Source organism: Castor canadensis, chromosome 8, assembly GCF_047511655.1.
Source record: "Castor canadensis chromosome 8, mCasCan1.hap1v2, whole genome shotgun sequence".
NCBI classification, from domain to species: Eukaryota; Metazoa; Chordata; class Mammalia; order Rodentia; family Castoridae; genus Castor; species Castor canadensis.
The window spans coordinates 44128932-44155172 of NC_133393.1; the positions used below are offsets into that span (position 1 = coordinate 44128932).

At 40.7% G+C, this 26241-nt stretch overlaps 1 protein-coding gene across 6 annotated transcripts in view; it reads right to left on the reverse strand.

Moving 5' to 3' along the window:
* Gcnt2 (glucosaminyl (N-acetyl) transferase 2 (I blood group)) overlaps positions 1-26241 on the reverse strand; it is a 72941-nt gene that overhangs the window by 7366 nt on the left and 39334 nt on the right. Inside the window, exon 2 of one of the 6 annotated variants that reach the window (XM_074082910.1) lies at positions 20278-21257. The exons of 3 other annotated variants lie outside the window; for them this stretch is intronic. In XM_074082910.1, the coding sequence (XP_073939011.1) occupies positions 20278-21202 (925 nt within the window). In that variant the 5' untranslated portion in view covers positions 21203-21257. Of the gene's footprint in view, positions 1-20277; positions 25333-26241 lie in introns of those variants that run through there. 2 more of the 6 variants (XM_074082909.1, XM_074082913.1) reach the window with 2 other exon arrangements.

The following is a 26241-nucleotide window of genomic DNA, read 5'->3' on the forward strand; positions in this document are numbered from 1 at the left end:
ATTACATCATTTAGCTAACTTAACTTGTCCCCAGTGCTGGGAACATATACATTTTTTTTATTTTATTATTTTTCCAGTTGGGGATCAAACTCAGGGCCCTGGGCATGCTAGGCAAGAGCTGTACCACTGAACTGCACCCCCAGCCCTGCATATGTTTTTGTAGTACTGGAACTTGAACTCAGGGCCTCAGGCTTGCTATGCAGGGGCTCTATCACTTGACCCACTCCACTAGTCCTTTTTTGTGTTGAGTATTTTTGAGATGGGATCTCTCAAACTGTTTGCCTAGGGGAATCTCAATCCTCCTGATCTTTTCTTCCTAGGTAGCTAGGATTGCAGGCGTGAGCCACCGGTGCACCTGGCTATTTAACTTTTTTTTTTTCTTTTGGTGGTACTGGGTTCTTTTGAACCCAGAGCCTCACACCTGCTAGGCAGGTGCTCTACTGCTTGAGATACTCTACTCCACCAGCCCTACGCCTTGCATTTTAACAGATCACTGGAATCACTTCCTGAAGACATCAGCCCACTTGCTTGAGTGAGCTGTGCTCAGCAGAGGACTAGTTCTACCACTGAGCTGAGCTGCATCCCTGGTTTCTTAGAGTGCTTTTGATATCCTAGCACTTTGCCATCAGGCGACTCCCAATCAGTGTGAGGGAATGAGTGCCCACTCCCAGTGCACACTGGCCCACCAACCCAGTCTTTAGAACCCATGGTGAGGACCACTTGGCTTGCCTGAGGGTCAGACAGGCCTGGGTGCTGCCCTGGCTTCCCAACAGGCCTCAGTAACTTAAGGTGTAATAATATTTTTATTTCCTAGTATCAAAAAGTATTTTTTCTACCCTCTTAGCAAGGACAACTCAATCCACGCTGCCTTACAGCAGTAGCTTAGGCACCCATCAGTCATTCATTTTCCATCTATTCTGCCTGGTACAACTGGATTAGGGATGAAATAAGACACTCAATGAAACTTTTAGGCCGGTGGTACCTGGCATGTACCAGGCTCTAGTTTAGATCCCCAGTACTGCCAAAAAAAAAAAAAAAAAAAAAAGATTTCTGGTGACAACTCAATTTGAATACTTTGTAGGTATTCCTCGGTTATTATTTTGAGGAGATAATAACAAGTAAAAAACCTGAATATCCCAAATGTACAATATGCCCACAGTACAGTTAGCAGTTTAACTTGGCTTAGGTTAAAAGATGCACCCCAAATGTACCAATCCCATCCCTGCTCCAACATCCAGCTGCACCTTCTATTCCCTAACTCGTTCTCTCTTCCTCTCTGAGATTGACTGCAAGCCAAAACCTCTGATGGACTAGACTCATCCTAGGGATTGGGAACTTTCTGCTCCTCCTAGCTTTGCCATTAACCAGCTGGGTATGCTTAAGCATTTCTGAACATCACCTCTCCAATGATACGTGTAGATTAGATCAGTGGTTTTCAGTTCATTACCTCATGTCTCTTTCCCACACCCAGAGAAAGCAAACACAAGTTTCATAAAACAACACTTAGGCTTATTACATGCAATATACTTGTTTGTTTTATGCTGCTGTCTAGTTTCTTTTTTAAAATTCTGGTCAGAAACTACTAACGTGATTTCTGTATCCTCCAATGGGCTATAACTCCTACTCGAGACATACCAGACCCAGTTCCATGATTGTTGTTGCTATTATGATCGCTATTATTCTTGTTTGTCAGGCGTCTCTGAGGTAGTTATGGGGTACTATGGGTATGAGTCTACCCTTAATTCATAAGCATTCTCGGAAGAGCCTATTTTTTCATTATTTCTAGGGTAGGGCAACCAGAAGACTGCCAATATTATTAGAGAAAACATGTTAACCAAAAAATACAATTCTCTCATTTGCTCTTCATGGGTGTATGTAAATAAAACATTTGAGATAAAGTTTATAGAGTAACCCAGGAATGTTTTTCTTGGGTCTCAGCCTTAATAACTATATTTGTTAAATAAATGAATATGATTCTTTGAAGTGCAAGCATTGTTTATATTGACTTAACTTCTCCTTACCTTTCTCACATGGTTTGGTCCTCATTTTGGGAGACCTGTGTGTGATAACAAGGTCTGATAGTTCCTTATGATCAAGCTCAGATATATATTCTTTCACTTATGAAATAAACATGGAATTTTGTTTTTAAATGTCAAATAGCCAATACCGATGAGAGTGTATTGAAAGAGGTTTCTCACCATTTAATGGTGGCACTACTGGAAATTGGGACGATCCTAGAAAATGAGTTTGGTAACATGTGGGACAAGACACTACCCCCTTTGGCTCTTTAAATCAATACCTTCAAAATTAGATAAGGAAATTGGCAACGGTGGTCCTAGCTACTTAGGAGGCAGAGATCAGGAGGATCACATTTCAAAGCCAACCCTGGGAAGTAGTTCACAAGACCCTATCTCAAAAATACCCAACAGAAAACTGGACTGGTATAGTGGCTCAAGTGGTAGAGTGCCCATCTAGCAAGTGTGAGGCACTGAGTTCAAACCCCAGTGCTGCCAAAAAAATATATAATATAATAAGGGAGTTTTCAAATGCAAACATCTGTATATGAAGCTCTTCATTGTGGCATTGTTACACATGACATCAGATAGACAGGATGTCAAATCTCTGTCATTGATATTGTTAGTTGTATGACTAAAAAACTACTTAATGTGTGGAAGATGTGGTGCAATAATCTTTAAATCTTAACAGGACCTTGTTGCTGTAGTCATCCCTTGGTATCTTGGAAAAGGAGCTGGGGGATGTCTGAGAGCCTCTTCTCTCTATCCCTTTGTATACCAAAATTCAAGAATGCTCATATCCCTTATATAACATGGCATGGTATTTGCATAGAACCTATGACACCCTCCAGTATACTTTAAGTCATGTTTAGATTACTTATAATACCTAATACAATGTAAATTCCATGTCAGTAGTTGTTACAATGTGTTGTTTAGGGAATAGACAGCTGCACATGTTCAGGACTGATGCAGTTATTTTGCTCCTTGTATTTTTGACATGCGGTTGGCTGATTTGCAGATACAGAACCAGTGTAGACAGAGGGCACTCTATTAAAGGAGATAATGCATGTTTCATGCTTAACAATTAGCTAATCAGTAAATGCTTGAAAAACACAATCCCCCATTAAAGTCATGGAGACCTCATATCTGAAATAAACTGTTTTTTACTATAATCTGAAGCAGATGTGTCAACCTCAGCGATACTGACAGCTGGGCATCACACTTTGCTGTGGTGGATGTCCTGGGTACTGGAGGATATAGCAGCATCCCTGGCCTCTATCCAGCGTGATCATTAAAAATCTCCACACATATTTCCAAATGTCCTATGGTACAAGATCACCCCTGGGTGAGAACCACTGACCTAAAGCATGAATATGAAATTGTACACGCTGTCAATAAACCATGTAGAAATACATGTATATGAAATATGAGTGGAGGAATTTTTAGTTTTTTCTTTATTTATAAAATTATTTGTAGGCGGTGCTGGGGTTTGAACGTGGGGGTGTTGCACTTGCTAGAAAAGCACTCTACCACCTGAGTGAGCCACACCGCCAGCCCTTTTTGCTTTCCAGATAGGGTCTCACTTTTTTGCCAGTATTGGTCTAGGACAGCAATCTTTATAGCTCCACCTCCCATGCAGCTGGGATTACAGACCCATGCGCCATGCTTGTCCCCGCCCCACCCTTTGTTTTGCAATGGTTTCACTATGTAGTTCAGGCTGGCCTCAAACTGTCAGTCCTCCTGTCTCAGCCTCTTGGGATGACAGTTCTGCACCACAACGCCAGGCTTATAAAACATTCTTGTACATTATATTGCCTTGAAATTTTTTAAAAGTTTACTGACATAGCTGCCTCATATTTTTCATTTAGCAAATCATACTTGTGAGTATGCTAAGAATAATTTAACAAAATAAAAGTACACAAAATGTTCATTGCTGATTATCTTTAATAATTAACAGGGAAATTTAGTACAAAGTAACTTGTAGTAACTTGTAGGCTTTGGGGTCATTTCTCAAAATAAAAAGATACAAGCCTGGTGTGGTAGTGAATCCCTATAATCCCTGTAACATGGGAGGCTAAGGCAAGAGGATCCAGAGTTCTAGGCCAGCCTAGGCCACATATGGAGACCTGTCTCAAAAAACCAAATCAGAACAACAACAACAAAAAAATACCAAGGCATTGGCGCTCTCTCTCTCTCTCTCTCAGGAATGCCTGGGTCAGGGTCAGGAGCCAAGCACTGTCGTAGTTTTTTATTCTTTTTTTTTTTTTTTTTTGGTGGTAGTAGGGACTTATGCTTGCTAGGCATGCACTCTATCACTTGAGCCAGACCCCCAAGACATGTTATTTTATATGCACAAGTGATTGAAATATGTAGTTACTCAGGACAGAAAGCACCAGTTCTTCGTATAGATCTTTCACTGGACATGTCTTCACAGGGCTGAAACCTTATATCATATCACCTAGTCTAATGTTCTCCAACATCAAATACTGAACCTCAATAAGGAACTTAATTTTTCATCAAATAATGGCAACTGTCTCTACTTTTAAGTTTCAGGGATTTTATTTATTTATTTTTTTTTAATTTTATGATAACATTTTTAATAGGACTAGCAGAGTCAGCACACATTTCCCAAATTAGATGACAGAAAGGGCATTCTAAATTTTTTTTTTCATTTTTCTTTTATTATTCATATGTGCATACAAGGCTTGGTTCATTTCTCCCCCCTGCCCACACCCCCTCCCTTACCACCCACTCCACCCCCTCCCGCTCCCCCCCCTCAATACCCAGCAGAAACTATTTTGTCCTTATCTCTAATTTTGTTGTAGAGAGAGTATAAGCAATAATAGGAAGGAACAAGGGGTTTTGCTGGTTGAGATAAGGATAGCTATACAGGGCATTGACTCACATTGATTTCCTGTGCGTGGGTGTTACCTTCTAGGTTAATTCTTTTTGATCTAACCTTTTCTCTAGTTCCTGGTCCCCTTTTCCTATTGGCCTCAGTTGCTTTAAGGTATCTGTTTTAGTTTCTCTGCATTAAGGGCAACAAATGCTAGCTAATTTTTTAGGTGTCTTACCTATCCTCACCCCTCCCTTGTGTGCGCTCGCTTTTATCATGTGCTCATAGTCCAATCCCCTTGTTGTGTTTGCCCTTGATCTAATGTAAGTTTCAGGGATTTTAAAAGTAAAGGTTAGCCAGTAGAGTGGCTCAAGAGGTAAGAGTGCCTGTTAGCAAGCGTGAATCCCTGAGTTTAAACCCCAGTGCTGCCAAAAAAAAAGTAGTCTAAAAGTCAAGTTCAAAAGAGCTAATTGTTGATTTTCCAACCTCACCCAAATTAGCTCATGTTACTCTTGTGAATCTTTATTTTTTCCATCTTAAAACAATTATTCTATAATTTGGGAACAATAGCATATTGGTTAGTAGAATGAATTCAATAAAAGTACAAAAAGAAAAGATCAAAGTAAAAAAATACATAGTCTAAAAAACTAATATTTATAAGTAACTTTAAAAAAAGTGTGTGACTTATGCTTTCCCTTTCTCCCTTTCTGAATCCAACACACTTCTAGGGCTTCCCCTGTGGGCCTGCACGGAGTACATGACTCTTGGTTTTTAGGGGAACTGGAAATATTAAAATTTTCTTTTGATGGCAAAGACAGAAGGAGAGAAAGAAGGAGGGAGAGAGTGAAGGAAGGAAAGGATAAGAAGGAAGGAAAGAAGAGAATGATGGAAACCACTGTTTAATAGAGCATCTTTTTGCACAAATAAATGCTTCCATGTTGCTTTAAGATCAGCACATAAGTTTTTGTTTTGATGCTGGTGATGGAACCCAGGGCACACCAAGCACACGTCTACCACTGTAGAAACAGTATAAGCAGCTAACCAACCTAGCTGGAGCATAGATTGCAAATAACCTTTCACAAGTCACCTTGACCATTGAGATGCACATGCTGGATTTCCCTAGGTCAAGTGAGTTTCGGTATCACTTATGTACACATTTGCCACTTTGATAGGTTTATGAGTTCAAAAACCTGTTCCCTTAGGACTTATATTCTAATGGATTCCAGAAAGTTGAGCGATTTTTGTTATTTTGAGCACTCAAACATTTAGTAGTAAGGTTTTTTTTTGCAATGTCATTTCAATGTATTTATTTACAGCTTGAATTAGGCATTTTACATTTCCAGTGGCATTTCCCAGATTTTACGTGACTGTGTCAAATAAAAGTATAGTACTGATGTTGCTTTCATGGCTAGGTCCTCCCTTGTGGAAACCATAAGGACACAATGTGGACTGTACTGTTTTATTTGTTGAGTGGGGAAGGTCCTTAATGACTCCATTAGACAAAGGCATTTGCTGTACACACAGTGCCTTCTTCACCTTCAAAACAAGGCACCAGGCTCCACCCAGTTGGCTGTAAATCAATAATTCATTTGCAACCTGTAAAACCTTCCTTCCAAGTCCATGTACTAGCAGCCAAATAAGAGGTCATGCTCACCGCGGACTGCTGTCTAATTTAAACTTACTTACAGCCCAAGACAGGTCAAAAGCTGTGGAAGGTCCATGACAAATTCCATGTGTTGTTCATGTCCTGGGGTAGAGATGGGTCGCTAATTCTGAAAACTAAGTCCCTATCTATAACAAGCCTGATCTTTTATACAGAACAGCAGAACAGTTCTGTTTGCAGTCTTCTGTATATATAAGAAACCCTTAAATAAACTTTGAAAAGAGATAAAGCCGGTCACTAGTGGCTCTTGTCTATATAGCTACTCAGGAGGTAGACATCAGGAAAATCAGGGTTCGAAGCCGACCCCAGGCAAATAGTTCTTGAGATCCCATCTTGAAAATACCCATCACAAAAAAGGGTGGTAAGAGCACCTGCCTAACAAGCGTGAGGCCCTGAGTTGAAACCCCTGTGCCTCCAAAAAGAAAGAAACATAGGAGAAAGGTTTCCCATGGGATGTGTGGGTGCCCTTCCTCATCCCCTGTTCAAATGAAGTATGCAGCAACGCCGGAAACCAAGGCCCACACCTGATCATTTAGATGAAAAGCACTGGCCTTCAGTTAGAATTTCTTCAGAACACAAAATCAACCAACCAATTTATAGGGTTCCTATAGTTACTCTGAAAAGTGGTTGGATGGGAACCCTCTGAGTTTTTTGTGCTGGCCATCCAGGTAAGAAGTAGTTTGAAAAATTCAGTGATCTGTTCATTTCTGCAATTCTAATATGTATAGTTTTCTGTATGTAGTTATTATATTTCAGAAAAAAAGTTTAAGAACGCCCTACGTGGACAACAGGAATACAGCATTTACATAGAAGCACTGGTGTCTTCAGTTCTTTGCCCTTGTCTTCTTTGCTACACGGAGCCATTTGAGAGCCTGCAGTCCTAGTTTGGAGTAGCCAGTTTTCAGGTCTTGAGAGCTTTTTTTATAAGCACCTAGTCCTGGTTGATTTATGTAATAATTACTTCAATATTTTAGAAACTCTGAATTACAGACATCTTCAGATCAAGACTAACAACTAAGATATTCAACTTTAAGGAAAAAAAACAAAAACAAAACTCTTCAGCCACCTATGAATCTAGGCAGAGATTCTTCTGTATAATGTTGATAAGAGCCAGGTGCTGATGGCTTACACCTGTAATCTTAGCTACTCAGCAGACAGACATCAGGAGGATCAGAGTTTGAAGCCATCCCAAGCAAATAGTTTGTGAGACCCTATCTTGAAAAATACCTAACACAAAATAGGACTGGTAAAGTGGCTCAAATTGTAGCGTGCCTTCCTAGCAAGCGTGAGGCCCTGAGTTCAAACCCCACTACCACCAAAATAACAAAACCAGTTAGCCAAACACAATATGGTACTAAGGACTGGAGGCATGACTCAAGGCACAGAGAATCTGCCTGGCAAGTGCAAGGCCCTGAGTTCAAACCCCAGTACCACCAAACACCAAAACGAAAATTACATGGAACTAAATCCCAGAAGGAGATGATTTTACTGTATAAAATTTGAAAACAAAAAGGAGGCTGCCTTAAATTCAACATCAGTGTATAATGGAATGGATCACCTTCATGGCAAATGAATGAAAGTTTTAAATTGTATTTTGTAGTGTTCCTATGGAATTGTTCATTTGAGAAATATCATTACCATCTTTTTGTAATGAATTCTGAATATTTGTATAGCATCCTGTCATTAAAACCTATTATTCAGTATCACACACATAAATAAACTATTTTGTACTTTTCCTTTGCTCTATTATCTAGAGTATTTCAGAGAGTTTGTGAGAAGCACTAAGGAGTGTTGTACTATGACTTAGAGGTCCCATCTTTTGACTCAGTTCAGCTGCTAAGTCATGTGACAAAAGTGATTTAGTCTTTCTAGATTTGGTTTCCTTAATCTCCAGTCATGAGATTTCCCATTCCAACTTGAGCACAACTCACCCATTCCTCTTCACAAAATCATTTTGTTGTTCTTGAATTAGCCACTCTAATTTTCTTCTCTTTCATTTAAATAAAAACCATCCCCACCACCACATTCAGTGGGTACCTCCTATGTGCCAGGAGTGGTGGTACTGCCTTTAGAGTTGTGGTTAGAGTTATAAGTTATTAGTTATAGCATTAATAGATCATTTCTTACAACACATGCCCTCTTTCTCCCTGTCCTGTACCCCTACCATGAGATTAGCATTTATCATTCCTTGGCTAAGGAAATTAAACTTGAAGAGTTGAAGGAACTTATCCAAGGTCATGAGCTAGAAGTGGCCATGACTCAAGCCCCCCATCCTCTGATGGAGGGGGGTCCTCCTCCATTCTACCCTAGTTTTTAATTCTATATGGACTACTGGTGCTCCAAAGGTAAGTGAAGCCATGTCTAATTCATTGGACACAATCCTTCCTGTCCTTACTCCTGTTGCAACACAAGGACAGAAGCTGGTGTTCAGATGGGCAAGGTGGCCCTCACTGAGACACCTGTTTTCTAAACAAACACTGCATGGTGGAGTGGATCCTGGTCACCAATGCAACATTCTCAGTTGCTCTGTTTCTGTCATTGCCCAGAGCAGAACGAGCCTAGTGGTATGGAAAGTCAAGGAATTCAAGATGATTTCTACTGAATTCTAGAAAAATCTTCCAGATCCTTGTAATAATCTCAGAAACCTCTGCAATTTGGAGAATTGCATTTTCCAGTTTCCTGTTGCCCTTCATGAAGGAAACTGAGTGAAATAAAAACAGCTAATAGTTATCAATGCTTACTAGGCACCAGGAACCATTCTAGGCACTCATTTGTGTTATTCCACATAATTTGCATACAGTGATAGGTACTATCACCATTTCCAATTGTTGTAAGTGGAGAAATTCACTACCAATCCATTGTTTCATTAATCCTACTGGCCACAGAGTAATATAAGCAGGAAAGTCATGACATTTATTATTGTATTTATTATTGTGGGAAAGTGGGGAGGATGGAGATGGTACTTGAATTAATACTGGCTAAGTGCAGAGCTCTGCTCCCATGATCTTGTAACAGTTTACAATTTTATGAAATCAATCCTGTCCCCATTTTGCAGATGCACTGACAGAAGCCCACCTAAGACAGGTCAACTGACCATGATAAGGAAACCTCTCTAGGGATCACCTCACTCAGTTTCTTCATTTTACAGAGGAGGAAACTGAGGCCCAGAGAGGTTAAGTGACATCTTCAAGGTCAAATGGCTGTTTCAGGATGGAAGGTAGGACTCAGAAAGTAATTTTATAGCATGGATACTCAGGTTGCTGGCCCTTTCACACAGTACAATGGCTGGAGCTTGAAGCACTTGTCAAAAAGAAAGGAGAATAAAACACTCACCCGTGGCTTGTAATCCTATTGCATGCTTAACAGTCTACTATCCTTAGCTGAGCAGCGTGAAAAGTGTAAAATATTAAAGGTGTAGCTAAGTGATAAGGGGCTTGCCTACCACGTGCAGGGCCCTGGTTTGATCCCTAGCACTGAAAATAATAACAATAACAATAATGATAATTAATTAATAAAAATACAAAGTCAAAGTTCATAAGCTACTGTTCCAATCTTGAGTATCTTTTCCAGTCATCAAAACTCATATCCAGCCGGGCACCGATGGCTCACACCTGTAATCCTAGCTACTTGGGAGGCAGAGATCAGGAGAATCTCTGTTCAAAGTCAGCTTGGGCAAATAGTTTGTAAGACCCTATCTCAAAAACACTCATCTCAAAAAATGACTAATGGGGTGGCTCAAATGTTGAGTGCCTGCCTAGGAAGCATGGGGCCCTGAGTTTAAACCCCAGTGCTACAAAACAAACAAACTCATATCCTTCGGGCATCTCAGAGATTGTTCCAGTCCTTCTACAAACATCTGTGAAAAGAAATATTTGTATCCCATAGTCACTGCTGTAAGGCTCACTGTTCTCCAAATACACTGTATAGGGATGAAACTGAATTCATACAATTCTTTTTCTTTCTTTTTTTTTTTTAAGACAGTGTCTGGCTATGTAACACAGGCACACAGGCTGACTTCAAACTTGTGCTCCTCCTGCATTAGCCTTTGGAGTGCTGGCATTGTAATCCTATGTCATGCTCAATTCTTCCTTTTAAATAAATTCTCAAACACCTTCCAAGTTTTCTCCATGTCAGACAAGTGTTAAGTGACAGACTGAACTTAGACTCCAAAGTCTAAATTCTTTTCTCCACATCACCCTGCCAGATCATAGAAACCTCATTCAATGCAATGAACTTTGATAACAGGGCCTCTACAATTAAATTACATATGTAAAAAAGTACCACCAAAAAAAAGAAAAAAAGACAAAAATTAACAAGAAGATTGGGCCTAACAGAGAAGAATCGATGGGACAATGTGACAATAAAAAATACATTAAGATGTGTTTAAAGGCAGATTTTCTTCATGTCAATTCCATACTTATACCAGTTTTACTTTATTTTTTATTTTATGCTTTGTTTATGCCTCAGGTTAAGTGCTCCAGTGGGTACAAAAAAATTTATGAGACACTCAGCCAGCTTGTGAGAAGCACATAATACTATTACAGAGTCAATATGCATCCCCAGGAATCAAGTTGTGTATTAGTTAGGGAAAGACAAGTAGTTGTAACAAATACACCCCAAAATGCCTATGGGCTAGTGTAAGAAAGTCTATCTGACGTTAAAAACACCCATTGGACTCAATAAGATTATCAACTGTACTTTTTATTGAGGAAGTAGGGGACTGAGCAGGTAGTTCAGTGCTAGAGCATATGCCAAGTGTATGCCAGGCCCTGGAAAAAAAAAAAAAAGACCCAAAACAACTAAAGAGGAAGTAGAATATTCAATTATTCAATATTGAGAAGAGGTAGAAAAATGGTATCCCAAATATTGCACCTGGAACAGCCTAATTCACTAGACAATTTACTACTCTTAGTCCCATACTACTCCCCATTTCCTCTACAAAAAGAGGAAGGCCAACAGAATGGAATTTGAACTCAGGTCTTCACACTTGCAAAGTAGGCACACTAACACTTGAGGAAATGAGCCACACCTGCAGTCCATTTTGCTCTGGTTATTCTGGAGATGGGGTCTCGAGAACTATTTGCCCAGGTTGGCCTCCAACCTCAATCCTCCGTATCTCTGCCTCCCAAGTAGCTAGGATTATAGCCGTGAACTACTGACACCCAACTGAGAATGGAAATCTTTTTTTTTTTTTAAGAATATTTATTTATTTATTTCCTCATTTTCCTGTATTACATATTTTTATTCCTTTATATTTGATGTATTTGAGTGTGGTCATTTCTGAATATGCCATTCACTCTTTAATAGTTCACCCTAAAAAACTTAGCATTTTTTTTTATTCATATGTGCATACAAGGCTTGGGTCATTTCTCCCCCCTGCCCCCACCCCCTCCCTTACCACCCACTCCACCCCCTCCCTCTCCCCCCTACCCCCTCAATACCCAGCATAAACTATTTTGCCCTTATCTCTAATTTTGTTGAAGAGAGAGTATAAGCCATAATAGGAAGGAACAAGGGGTTTTGCTGGTTGAGATAAGGATAGCTATACAGGGAGTTGACTCACATTAATTTCCTGTGCATGTGTGTTACCTTCTAGGTTAATTATTCTTGATCTAACCTTTTCTCTAGTTCCTGGTCCCCTTTTCCTATTGGCCTCAGTTGCTTTAAGGTATCTGCTTTAGTTTCTCTGCATTAAGGGCAACAAATGCTAGCTAATTTTTTAGGTGTCTTACCTATCCTCACCCCTCCCTTGTGTGCTCTCGCTTTTATCATGTGCTCAAAGTCCAATCCCCTTGTTGTGTTTGCCCTTGATCTAATGTCCACATATGAGGGAGAACATACGATTTTTGGTCTTTTGGGCCAGGCTAACCTCACTCAGAATGATATTCTCCAATTCCATCCATTTACCAGTGAATGATAACATTTCTTTCTTCTTCATGGCTGCATAAAATTCCATGGTGTATAGATACCACATTTTCTTAATCCATTCGTCAGTGCTGGGGCATCTTGGCTGTTTCCATAACTTGGCTATTGTGAATAGTGCCGCAATAAACATGGGTGTGCAGGTGCCTCTGGAGGAACCTGTGTCACAGTCTTTTGGGTGAGAATGGAAATCTTAACAAGCAGAATTCTAACCCTTCTTTCTAATGCCTAAAGATATTGTGCTTGGAGATTTAACTTTATTGATTTAAAAAAAGAAAATAAAGCTCAGCCTCATTGATGTGGTCCACCCTAAAAATTTGAGTTGGATGAAAATATTTTCACTTTTCAGCAAATTGTTATTATGGGATTTGTAGAAAGACTTAGCCTGGAATCCTGGAATTTTACCTTTCCTTTGAAAAGAGAAGCTATTCATTTTTGAGAATTATAGAGTCAAGTCAAAGACTGTCATAAATTTTTCTTGTTTTGAGTTTGTGCAACATTGATGGTTGTTGAAACTGGCTGATGGGCACAAGATTACTGTAGTATTCTCTTTACGTTGTGTTTATGCTTTTTTAATAATAGAGTTTAAAAATTGTCACTACATGAGTAGCTAGGATGGGTAAAACTCTTTTTAATATTGAGGAAGCCGGACACCCAAAATGGGAAACACGTGGCTGAGCCAGCACAGACCTGTGTAGAACGATTATGAAAAGGCTTTCTCGCTTCTTTAAAGTTTTGGCTGTGGTGACTTCCTTTTCCAAGAAATTATGTTACGTTCTAAACAGACCTCTTAAGTCTTTTTCTGGAACATGACATAGTTTCAAAAAAACCCCAAAAAACTAGTTAAACCCAATTCCTGTACTTTCATGTAATGTGACCTCAAAAATAGAGTTCTGAAGATACTACTGGCATTCTTTGTGTTTTTAAGGAAATGCTCTTTGGTGGGTAATATGCACTTCATGTTGTTACTACGAAGACTCATACGCTTTTTAGTAGACTTAAAAATGACACCAAGAACACTAAGGGAAATCAAAAGTATCAAAAACAACTACTCACTGGAACATGTCAAATTGTTTAAATTTGGTTCGATCTAGTTTTATGTGATGGGTAAACCATGGCATAGACATCCTTTTGTAGTTAAAAGAGATTGAAATTGATTTTTTCCAGCATCCTGAGGATCTCATTGTAGGAACACTAGACTACATTTAGGTTTTCTTATTATATCATCATACTAGTAAGTGGATCAATATTTAACCTCTCAGTTTATACCCATTTTTTTTTCAATTCTCAAAACAAGCTTACTAATGTCATTACTGTGACTGTACAAGATGAGGAGTCTGAGGTCTGGGTTACAAAGTTCACGACAGTAACAGAGACAAAGCTAAGCCTCATCATCAGGTTGATATAACTATACTTCCTCAATGAGGATTTCCCACATATCGGTCATTTGTGCCCTTCACAAAGCCTGCCACATGCAATCGACACCATAAAGCTTTTCTTTATATCAACTCACTTCCATTTTTATCTGCTGGCTGTCTTTTTCTCAAAAAGAATCTCTTGGAAGTGAACAGAACCAACATTTGCTGCAAATCTAAATTTGTCAGTGTCTGTAAAAAAGGTCAAGGCCAGTAGTTCTCAAAGTGCATTCCCCAAACACACCAGTATCACCTGGGAACTTGCTAGAAGTACTACTGGGGGCCCTGCTCTAGACCTGTCGAATGAGAAACTCTGAGTGGGGCTCAGGCATCTGTGCTATAACAGGCTCGTCAGGGGAACTCTGAGGCAGCAGGGCTCCAGGAAGTCCTGCATGATACGTGTTATCTTACTAATACTCATGTCTTCTCATGGGAACAAAGACCTCTCTATCATCCCCAGCATCACAGAGGTGTAAGCATAACCACCGTGCTTACACAGACTCAGTGTCAACTGAGGCCACTGTCACCCAGTTAGCAAATATGGGGCAGAAGGTATTACACCATATTTGTCTGACTCCAAAGTCTTCATAATATGAGCTCAAGTGGGATATAAGGAAATGCTTTGGCATTATGTCCAAAGAAATAGGGTAGACCTATTCATGTGACAAGATAATTTACATATTGAGTATGTAGTGATCATTTTGTTATATACATTGATATATACACATTATCAATCATCTATGACTTTGATATTCAATTAATATTTTACTGTTGAAAGTAGTCATTGAAATACAATACTATGTTTTTGCTTGAAAAATGACTTCTACTGTTTCTAGAAAAGATTTGTTTTATACAATTATCAGGATATGATGAACAGTTGAATGGAGCTGGAAAAATGATCATGCCAGTTCTAAAGTAGTAGCTAGATTAATCCTTTCTGCCAAGATTAAATTCATGTTAAGTCCAGTTTAGTGGATGTTTGCCAATCATAATTGTATTTACACTTACTTAAATATTCTTATATACTTTAATTTTTCTTATCTTACAAAATGTGCTAGAGATTAGGAGTTAAAAATTAATGAAGAGTAGTGTTTTCTAATTCTTTCTGAAGGGTAGGGGACATAAATGCTTGGGCGCAGGTTCCCCTCTGAAGGAGCTGAGCTTAAATATTCCATTGGAGCCAGTGGCTGGAAATATCACAAATGATTCTACGAATGGTGATAGCTTTACATGGTTTGGTTATGCAAATACTCTATAACCTAAGGTTTCTCTTCCAGGCATTCACATCTTTCTGAGTAAACTCATCAGTCTACGTACTGAAGAGCCAGGAACACTGTAGATATAAATCCTGCCCCATGATCCTACTTGAACTTCTAGCCCAGGAATAGCCTAAAGCCCTTTACTAGATGTCAAACAAGTCAAACAGGTCAATATTGTTAATATAATATTTTGAAAATCATGTTCACACTTATTATGTGTATTTAATATTATCTGGCTATCCAAAAATGATACCATTTTAAAACTCTGCTCAGTGGATAGAAATGTTGTAAAATTTCCTCTTTATCTAGAATTTATGTCCACATTAACAAAACAAGTGCCATTGTGGGTGGACTTCTGGCCACAAAAGTAGACCTGAATGTTCTGGCAATGTTGATTGAGACATGACCCTTACCAGTCCATCAGTGTTTACAATTCTGCCAGGAGTACAATATATATGAATGAATACATCCTTTGTGGCTTTAGAAACTGAGTTCTAAATTTGGGCTAATGTACAGAGAACACAATGCATACTTTGAAAAAGACTGGGACTGATCCAGCCACGCCCAGGTTTAAGGCCCTGCTAACCTTTCTGTGGAGCACATACCTTCCAAATAGCTGGATGTTTACATTTGTTACGAGCTACACCTGGAGAGATGTTTTAAGTTTCTTTCTATTGTTGTCACATTTTAACCTTTCCTAGTCTTATATTCTTAGTTTCTTTCCTAAGGAACACTCTTGATGAAATTAAGTCAGGCGCAGCTGCTGTACGAACCATGAGTAGCTCAGGAATGGTGTTAACAGCAGGGTTGACCCAGTGCCAAGTATAAGAGAAACTCAAGTCAGGTGGGTGTAAGGCAGAAACTCACTAGGATGTCTACATGCGCTGCCTGTTGGTGCTTTTCTTGGCATCTAATGCTGACTGCATGATGGGCCCGGGTTGGCTACCCAGGACCCGGATTTTTAAGGAAGAACTCTGTCCCATTAACATTCCATGTGGAACTCTGACACTTGCTAATTCTACATGGTCTTTCTCTCTCATTGACTGAGATCGTTTATTGGTCTGGCTATGGTAGAATATATATTTCCATGTGACATTTTACTTACTGTTTCTTTAATCCTTGTTATCAAAAATTATCCCTCTAGTTGAGTATAGTGGTGCAGATCTATAATCCTAGCACTTGGAAGAATACAGCAGGAGGATCCTGAGTTTGAGGCCAACCTGGGTTACATAGCAAGACCCTGTTTCAAAAAACCACAGGCTGGGAATATACTCAGTGTAGAAGGCTTGTGTACTACATGTAAAAAGCCCCAGGTTTGATCTCCAGTACCATACACACAAAAAAATTTGTTACCCACCCTAGATAAGGACACTTTTAACCTTTTATCTTTTTTAATAGGATATCTGTAAGTTATACAGGCTGGCCTTGAACTTTCGATTTTCCTGCCCAAGTCCCTTGAATAGCTGGGGTTAGAGGTGTGCACCACCAGGCCCTGTTGACAGTTTTATATGGTCCTACCATCTTCTCTAACTATTCATCACATTCCTGCCCTTCCCCAAACCCAATTCCCAACCATCCAGCGTTCTAGATTCTCTAATCAGGGTAAATGGCAGTGTGGAGGTTGTGAGGGGGAATGGATGTCACATTTCTTACTCATAAGGAGATTAAATGCTGGGAGGTGGGGTCAGAAACTATTTACTTAACAGGTCATTATAATTCAGTGCCGGCCTTGTGTATAGAGGAGCAGAGCTGGGGCACCAGCTCTGGCAGGGGGTCAGAAATGGCAAAGGAGAAAGTAGCATCCAACAAGGACCCTAAAGATAAGCAGGGGTTGGATAGAGATGGTAGGAAGGTCATTCTTTTCTCACAGAACAGCATAAAAAGCCATCAAGAAAAGATGCAATTTGCAGAAGGGTATATAGGGCCAAGTGGTTGCTGAAACATAGAGTATGCGTCACAGTATAAAAAGAGATGAGGGTGGAACAGTGAACTGGTTCAGGTGGAGGAGGTCAAGCTACATTGCATGATCATGACCTGGAAGATAATGAGAAGCCGTGGCAAAACTTTAAGCAGGGGTTGAAGGTATTCCACCAGCCTGCTTGAGAGTTCTGGGTGTTCATCATTGCAGGACAGTATGGAATGAAGGTCTCCTGGTAACATCTCATTTGCTTCCTTGGACCTACATCTCAAAATGCTTCAAAATAAATATATGGCTTTTAAATTAAAAATAGCTTCCTGCATCTGATTTATTTAAATAAAGAAGACATCTAAAATAAGGACCATTTCTTTTACTGAGTATTTTTTGTAGTGATCTTATAAAAAATTCATTTGTGTTTTTCTGTGATGATAGTGTCATTGTTCATAAATGCAATAAAATATTTATGGAAAAATGTACAAGGAAACAATAACATCAGTAGCTGATGGGTGCAATCTTTAAAAATTTTGAACCTTGTTATTTTTTTCTTTGCTTTTTTATATTTTTAGTGCTGGGGATTGAACCCAGGGCCTCGTGCACTCCAAGCATGTGCTGTACCACTGAGCTTTATCCCCAACCCTTCCTATTTTTATTTAAGCCAACTTAAAAATATATTTTTAAATAGAAACACAGATATTCAGAAAAAAAATTTTTTGAGGGGTTGAGATGGGGGAAATAAGCCCCAAATACTCTTACCAATGACAGGTTAAACAAATATGTTCTCATTGTTGAAAATGTAAGTCAAGACAGATTTTTTAAAGACTTCTTTTCTACTCTGTGTGAAAGCAAAGGCCTCAAGACATTTCATGTTTTTTAGTTTCCCATATTTCTTATTGAACCAACTTACTAGTGCAGAGCACAGAAACAAAGAGAAAAATCATATACCCCAAGAAATGTCCAATTGTCTAGACAGTGGTGGCATTTTCAACTTGATATGGTAAGATGATGGTGACTGTGCTACAGCACAAATCTTTGTATCATCTCGTTCATGTGCAGTTCTTTATAGACCCATTGTTCTTCTCCAATGTCTTTTCTTGAAGTTGTACCTGATTTTATTACCAGTGTTCACCTGCCCATGGGGACCTGGGGGAATAGCTCAGTAGTAGACCACTTGCCTAGCATGACCAAGACCTTGGGTTCCATCTCCAGCACTGTTAAAAAAAAGGGGGGTGGAGGGGAGGTGGGGAGCAAAAGGGCACTTTGTTTCTCTTTCTTAACTAAGAATTACTTGATCCTGAAAGTTATTTGAGAAGACATGGTGAGGAATAGAGTCAAATGCACACACCACAGTGACAAAGAAAAGGGGATGGGGGAGAGGGAAAACAGGCAGAAGAACATACTGCATTTTCTTTACTTTCTTTTGCTGTAACAGTGATTAACATCTTAGCCTTTGAGAACATTAACTGAAGGACACTTCCCATGTCCACTGGCTCAGAGAAGGAGGAGCCAGACCTGCTCCACATGGGGACATAAGGAAACTCAGAGCCTGTAGGGAGTGGTGGCAGTCAGTTCCAGAAAGGACACCCTGTGACTCTTGTTAGCACAGTGGCCCTGAGAATCCTCAAGTGCTCACTGTCTTCCAACACATACACACACTCCATGCCCCTGCTAACCTTATTTGCAGGTCAAATTTGCAGGTAAAATGGTCAGGTGGATTTAACTTTCACAGCTCTTCTCATCCTGTCTCTCCTTTCTAGGATTCTGCAGGGAATTTGCTTATAATATGCATGAAAGAAGTAAGGATTATTACTTCTTTTCCTACTGCAAGATAAACAGATCAAACTTTAGGCCACAAAATCCAGGATTAGATCTCAGCTTGGACTTCATCAAGCTTCAGTCTGAACCTCATTTCTCCCATCTGTATAGAAGGATAACCAGGGTTGTGATGCAGACTGTAACATCTGGCACAAACTCAAAAACAGAAACAATATCAGGTGCTACCTGCATTATATCTACATGTTTAAAATAGGCATTTATAAATAATAGGCTTAATACTCGCTATACCATGATAAACGTTGGTTCACTCCCCCTCCTACAAATCTTTGTGTCCTGACGACTTAGCATCTCTGAGAATAAACTCTTCTTGGATAGCCTATGTGTCTGTCCCCAGCCACCTTGCCTGTCCATTTTTTGCCCCTAAATGGATTTCTGTGACTACCACTCTAGTTTAGCTCTCAGGAATGCTGAGTTATCAGGATCCTAAATATCTCTTACTGCTTTTGAGTCCACTCTCAGATATGAAGGCAGCATCAAACAGCACTTAAGAATGTGCCAACATATAAGAGCCAGGAGTTATTTCAAGAATGGCAGGCACAGGGGACTAACACCTCCGGCCCTACTGGTGCAACATTGCAAACAAGTGTATTGGGACATCCCCAGAAAGAGGCACTGCAGGTCACAGATTGTGGGAAACAAAATTTTGATGAGAAACCCATTTTTTAATAGGTCCCTGGCATACCTGGGACCTATTCCCAAAACATCATAAATAACAAAAAAGTCTTCACATACCTGGGACCTATTCCCAAAACATCATAAATAACAAAAAAGTCTTCACAGAATGTAAAAACAGAAGGCTACAAATGGGAATTTCTAATAAAAATCTGTGAACTGAAAAGTGAGAATTGTCTTTGGATGGATTCCAGCTGGAATCTCTGTCTATGTCTCCACTCAGCGTCACCTCACCCACTCCTCTAGGCAATGAAATGTCAAGCTAGATTTGTTAAACAGAGATGAACTGAAACCTGGGCACTTGTTCAGATCTTAGACCAGAGACATTTTAGCCAGAGTGATAATTTGTGAACACCCAAAGAGTTTCCAAGATTCTAAAACAGCTTGTACCTCGAATAGCTCTGTCAACTTTATGCAAACTGCATAACCCCTCAGAAAGGAACATCACCAATCTCACTGTATTACAGTTGTGCTTATCAAGGACTATAAAAAGTATTAATTATAAAGACTGAGGAGAGTCAGCAACTATGTGCTATGCAAATCAATGGTAATTTTGCTAGAGTTACTGCCGGAATTTCTCAGACCAGAGCTGGAACAAGAGTGTCACTAAAAGCAACCAAACTAATCATTTGCTAAGTATTTAAATTTTTTTTCACATAGTTTAAATGAGTCAGTTCTCTGGAGTATACCATTAACAAAGTCAATGTACCATAAAAAGAAATGGAAATTGAAACTGGTACCTACCAGGAATCCTATTGAGTGTCACCCAAAAATGTTCATCAGGACTATAGGTGTCTTTTGACCACTGTAGTAGATCAAGGGCCCTTTTGTCATTCAAAACAAAGTTGACAAAGTCTCTGGTAAGGGCCACATAGGCAGTGCCAAAGTAGATGGTCAGTTGATGTGGAGGTGTGGTTTTTAAAAGATTTGTTCTTTTCATAAAAAACCCACCTTTGCCTGTATTTTCTTGATGGACATATTTAGTCCGTGCAATTGCATGAGCTGGGGGCAGCACCCCAGGGGTAATATTTTTCCCTTTAAATCCTTTCAGATACTGAATGATTTCCTTGTTGGTTTTCAGGGGAAAATCTTGCCCACAGGTGTTGATGAGGTACTTCCACGGGATCTTGGAGGTCACAAGGTCCTTCATACAGTTGAGGTCAGCCTGGAGCCTGGAGATCCCTGCATAGACCACAGTCTCCATCTTAGAAGCCAGAAAAGCATTTGGGAAGCAGTTGAGTAACTGCCACACAGAGTGTTTCAACTCAGGTGAGGCCTTTTCATCCACGTGCACACAGTAGATATTTTGGGGCATATAGATGGCCCTAAAGAGCCTTTCAAATGTATCAAAGTCTTTATGGATCACCATGACATAGGCCAGAGGGAATGCAGCTTCTTCCTCAGACAGGGGGCTCGTGACATAGTGGTTCTGGATCAGATAGTCCTTGCAAGGGACTCTTTCCAAAAGTGATGGCCGCTTCTTCCCCCACAAGAAGGTCAGCTTCTTTTTTAAGGCGTAATCACAGGCATCTGTTCTGTAGGAGCTTTCACTGGAACTGTTCAGCTTCTGGTAACTTTTGGGCGGGCTTAACTGGCTATTGTAAACTATCACAAAAATAACCACACCGAGCACAGTGAAAGCAAAAAAGTAATTCATCCAAAAGTTCATTCTTTTCACTTCCCGAGGAAAAGAATCTCTTCACAGATTGAGAAATGGTCAGTTCCTGAAACACAAGGATGAGAGGCTGAATTTACTCCTCGAGTCAGTCTGCAAGTTCAGAAGCTTCTACAGAGGAGCTGGCTGGCCATCTCCAGGTCCTTCAAGCCTCCGGTATTTTCCGCTTCAGGGCGGTGGCCATCCTCCCCGGGGTCGGCCTGAGATGTGATGCTTTGCCCGGTGCCCGGGTCTGCTGCCCGAGGTGTAGAATCCCTGCCGCTCACGCCCCGCCCCGTGCCGTCCAGCCCCGGGGAAGCCGCCTCGTTTGCATACGAAACGCAAGCGGTGGCTCTTAGCAAATTACACTTGGGACGGGACCGGAGTGCCGGATCCCACGTTCTCTAGCACCACTCCCACCCACAACCCCTCCTCCCATGCAATCTATTCCCATCTGAGCTCCCTTCTCTTCTCACGCCGTCCCCCGTGCCTTGCAAATGAGAAGTGACTCTAGTTTTCTGATCAGCCCCTCGACCTGCAAAGCAGCCCTTGGAAGCCACAGGAGTATTAAGACATCTGCTCCTCCTTCTTGTTTCTTTGCTACCTCTTCTCATATCAGTGTTATCTCTGCCTCTGGGTGCATACAGACACAGATAAGGAAAAGCACTTTTGCAACATGTCTAAGTAGACAGCAGCAGCGAAAACATCTTTGGTGGTCAGACTTGCTGAATGAAATCAGGCGGGTTCTGATGTATGGCATTGCAGATCAGTGCGTGTGTGAACTAAGACTCACACCCGTGGGGACATGGGATGAGGTGACTTTTCACAATAAAAGGGTAGGTGTCCATGACATGTAATGAAGTAAGCACACCTCTGGGTGCTGCAGAGAAATGTGATAGTCACTGTTCCCAGAGAGCACAAGCTGGTTCTCATTTACACAGAGCTTCAGATGACTTGAACTGTGGATGTGGTACTGTCAAACAGTATTGCTGGGGACCAGCTACTGGGTCTCTTAACAGCCGGATATCGCCAGATTTGAGGTCATTTTCTAAGTCTCAAAGGATTCTCAGTCTCCTCCTCTTCCACTTCCTGGACTCTGAAGCAAGAACAAATGCTTCTGGCTGCTGCAAAATTCCTGGAAGTATCCGTCAGCGTGACTCAGGGAGTCAGGAAGAGCAGGTCCGGTGACATTGCACAGGGCTTCGAACAGCTCACCTGTTGCAAGTGAGCCCACAGTAGATGTGGAGGGGCATCGGGGACTGATGCTGGTGGTGAGGCCACTTCTGGGGGGTGGGGAAGTAACTGGTGCGGTTGAAAGATCCAGTGTAGAAGCCACAGATGGATTCAAAGCTGGCTCTGTTCCCATCTCACCCCTGCAGTTATGTAGCTATCCTGCCTGCCCCCATGGGCAATTAAAGAAGCTGCTCCCATTAGGAAAATATCGGGAGCCTAATGCAGCTGTCTCCATGCCCCTCCCTGCCTCACACTACCCTCACTCAACTGTGCTGATGAGTACCCACATTATACAGTGAGATTAGATGAGACCGATAATGACTTTGGAGAGCTGCCAAAGAGTTGGCAGACATCGCCTTTTATTTTACAGTTGAGGAAACTGAGGCCAATATAAATATTCTTCCCAAAGTCATTCAGTTGGATGGAAACCAACTGAATGCAGAGACTCCCTTCTGCAGCTTCCAGTCTGGATACTGAAGCCAGTCTACTTGGCCAATCCTCAAGTCAGTAGCAGTGATCAGGATAAAGTTCCTAACGGTTCCACTGCCGGGGGAAATGTCAATAGTGGCTCCCATTCCACTCTTTGTTAGGAAGATTCAGCGAGCTAGCCGTGGCCTGTGGTTTAGCAGGAATCTGGGTATGGGTGTGTATTGAAGAGCATTGCCTGTAATGACTGCTCCTGCTTTCTCTTTTGGAAAATATCCAACTAACCCTGCTGATGGACAGCCATTTTGATTTGTTCTCAGTCATGTAAAAGAAAAACATTTACCTTAAGGCTTTTAAAAGGGCTGATTTATTCCTAGAGGCTAAATACCACTCTTAGCCGAGTATAGTGATTCACAGCTATAATCCCAGCACCCAGGAAGCTGGGGTGGAAGGATGGTGAGTTAAAGCCCAACCTATGCTACATAGCAAGACTGTGTCTCAAACAAAACAAATCAAGAATACACACAAAAAACCTAAAATAACAAAATCCCCACTTTTGCTGGGAACTGGTAGCTCAGGCCTGTAATCCTAGCTACTCAGGAGGCAGAGATCAGGAAGATCGCAAGTCAAAACCAGTCTTGAAAATACCCCTCACAAAAAAAGGGCTGGTGGAGTGTAGACCCTGAGTTCAAGCTCCAGTACCACAAAAAAAAAAAAAAAAAAAAAAGAAGAAAGAAAGAAAACTAAAACCCCCACTCTTTTCCTTCTTTGTTACGCCTCACCCCCGGGGTATTTGGCCCAGAAAAAGAATTATACACCCCAGAAATGTGGCTACAGGAAGAGAATAATCAGATAGTCTATTTTGGCTTTGCTTCTTTTTCTGAAAAATATATTCTGAGCAGGACTATAGTAAACAGGAGAGGGAAAGTAAGAGGCAAGAAGGGAAGCAAAAGGCTGTCTTGCATTACAGGTTCAGTGGTTCAGTTGTTTTTCCCATTTTCTCTGCCCCACCCCTGATCCTACAATAGGAGTTCTTTTGAGGCCAATATAAACCAAACTCTAGAAATCTTTCATCATGATTTAGTCAAAGCGAATTGCATATGAGAGTATTGCAACACAATCAAGACAGCAGTATAAAAACAAAACAAAACAACAAAAACCCAGAAAACACTTCTACAGTTGTCCTGGCTGATTTACAGTGGTTTAGATGAATAGACCAAGATTACAATGTGATGCTTTTTTTATGGTCTGGTCTCCAGTAACTGAACAGGCATTTTCTTCTAGAAAATAGTTGGGAGAGCAAAGCTATTAACTTCTAACCAGGACATTATTTCTGCTCCATTCACTCTAGTTGGCTTAACCTATGGAAAACTGTCCTCAAGTGGACATTCTGTATACCCAGGATAACCTTTATGGTCACGAACAAAAGACAACACAAAGGACTACAGCCAGCAGCACATAACTGGCCCAGCCCAAACATTAAAACAAAGAGCTGGGCTCTCTGGGAGACCTTCTGAGCCTGGTAGGATCTTCCCCCACCCCACGATGATTTAGTTCTTATTAACCTTCCTTGAGTCTTTGCCTCCACCCCAGCTGGGTTAACAAAGGCAAGACCTTCATGGCTGTTGAATCAAGGCAATGCTTAGTTATTTATTTTTAACAGACATTTAACATTTGCTCAGGTTTATGGGGCATGGTATTGCCATTCAGCACATGTATTTAATGTGTAATGATAAAATCAGGGTAATTATTATTTCTGTGTGAATCATTTCTATGTGTTAGGAATCCTCAGATTTCTCAGCTGGTTACTCTGAAACATGGAATGAACTGTTTTAGAGTGTGATTGCTCTGCTGTGTTATGCAACACCAGAAGTACTTCCCACCTCTAGCCACGTGCAGAAGGACAAATCCTGCACAGAGAACTCCAGAAGGATCACTCCATCTTGCTCTGTGAGGAAGGCTTTTGTTGTGTCTGTCTGACAACCTCAAATCCTTTGGTCACAAAGGAGATACAGAAAGTAAACAAAGATCTTTAAGCAACCAAAATAATGATGGCACCTTGTGGGCAGGATTTAGACTCTCCCATGCACACGGACAGGTAAGGGAGTGCAAGAAAGAAGCTGGTGCAGGGCTGGAAAACAGGACTGGCAGGTGCAGCTAATACCTGGCCAAGGTGTTGTGGACTTTGAGGAGGGTGGGGACTGATGGAATGAGAACTTGCTCCCCAGATCCCCAAAGCAAGGGGCTTCCTCTCTATGCTAGTAGCTAATGCCAGGGTAGATCATGGAACTAATACCACTAGCTCTTCTGATATTTTAAGATTAGTGAGAAAGTCTAAATTTCATCAGAAAAGGTTTCAAACTTTTCAAATGTTATCAAATTACTGACAGATTTTAAAATCATGACCACACATCCAGCCATACATACACATGGAGCCTGCATTTGAGGCTTTGGCTTATGCTCAGGTACTTTCAATCCCTCTAGAGACTTGGTGTGTTAACTCTTCATTTACTTACAGTCATATTGAACTTTCTCAGAGCTAAGCAGATGAGAAGTCACAAATTAGAAGAGGGATGTGGAACTGGCAGACCGAGTTACACTATTGTCAGCAACAGGTGATGGCCTGAGAATGAAATAGGTTCCAGTCAAAAGACACGGCTGTGTGATGTTGCTTGGACTCAGGATAGCCAGCACTAATCTAGCTCAATGCTCATCTTTTAATTTACAAGATCAACACCTCCAGTATTTATAGAGATCATGTATGCTAGTGTCTGAAAAGACTTGAAAACTTTGAAGAGTAACATAAACAAGTCTAGAACAATGCCAGACTTTCTTTGAAAATAAGTGGAGTTCAAAAAAGTAACATAGAAATATAAATGAGTTAAAAGATAAACATATATTGACATGGTCTATTTTAGATTGCTTTTCGGTTTTTTGGGCACCACTGGAGTTTGAACTCAGGGTCTCACACTTGCTGGGCAGGCGGTCTTACCGCTTGAGCCCTCTGCCAGCTGCACATTCTGTTTTAAAAGGCATTTCTGAAATGCGTTTACTCATTTTTTTTTTTTGGTGGCACTGGTGTGTTTGAATTCAGGGCTTTGCACTTGCCAAGCAGGTGCTTGAGTCACATCTCCAGTCCACTTTGCTCTGGTTATTTTGGAGATGGGTGCATTGTGAACTGTTTGCTTGGGCTGGCCTTGAACTGAGATCCTCCTGATCTAAGCCCCCCAAGTAGCTAAGATTACAGGTGTGAGTCACTGGCACCTGGCTACTTAAATATTTTTATGTGGTGTTGAGCATCAAACCCCAGAATCCTGGGCAAGCACTCTACCACTGAACTACATTCCCAGCTTCCTAAACTTTCTTAATTAATCATTTTGTGCACAAAAGTTATC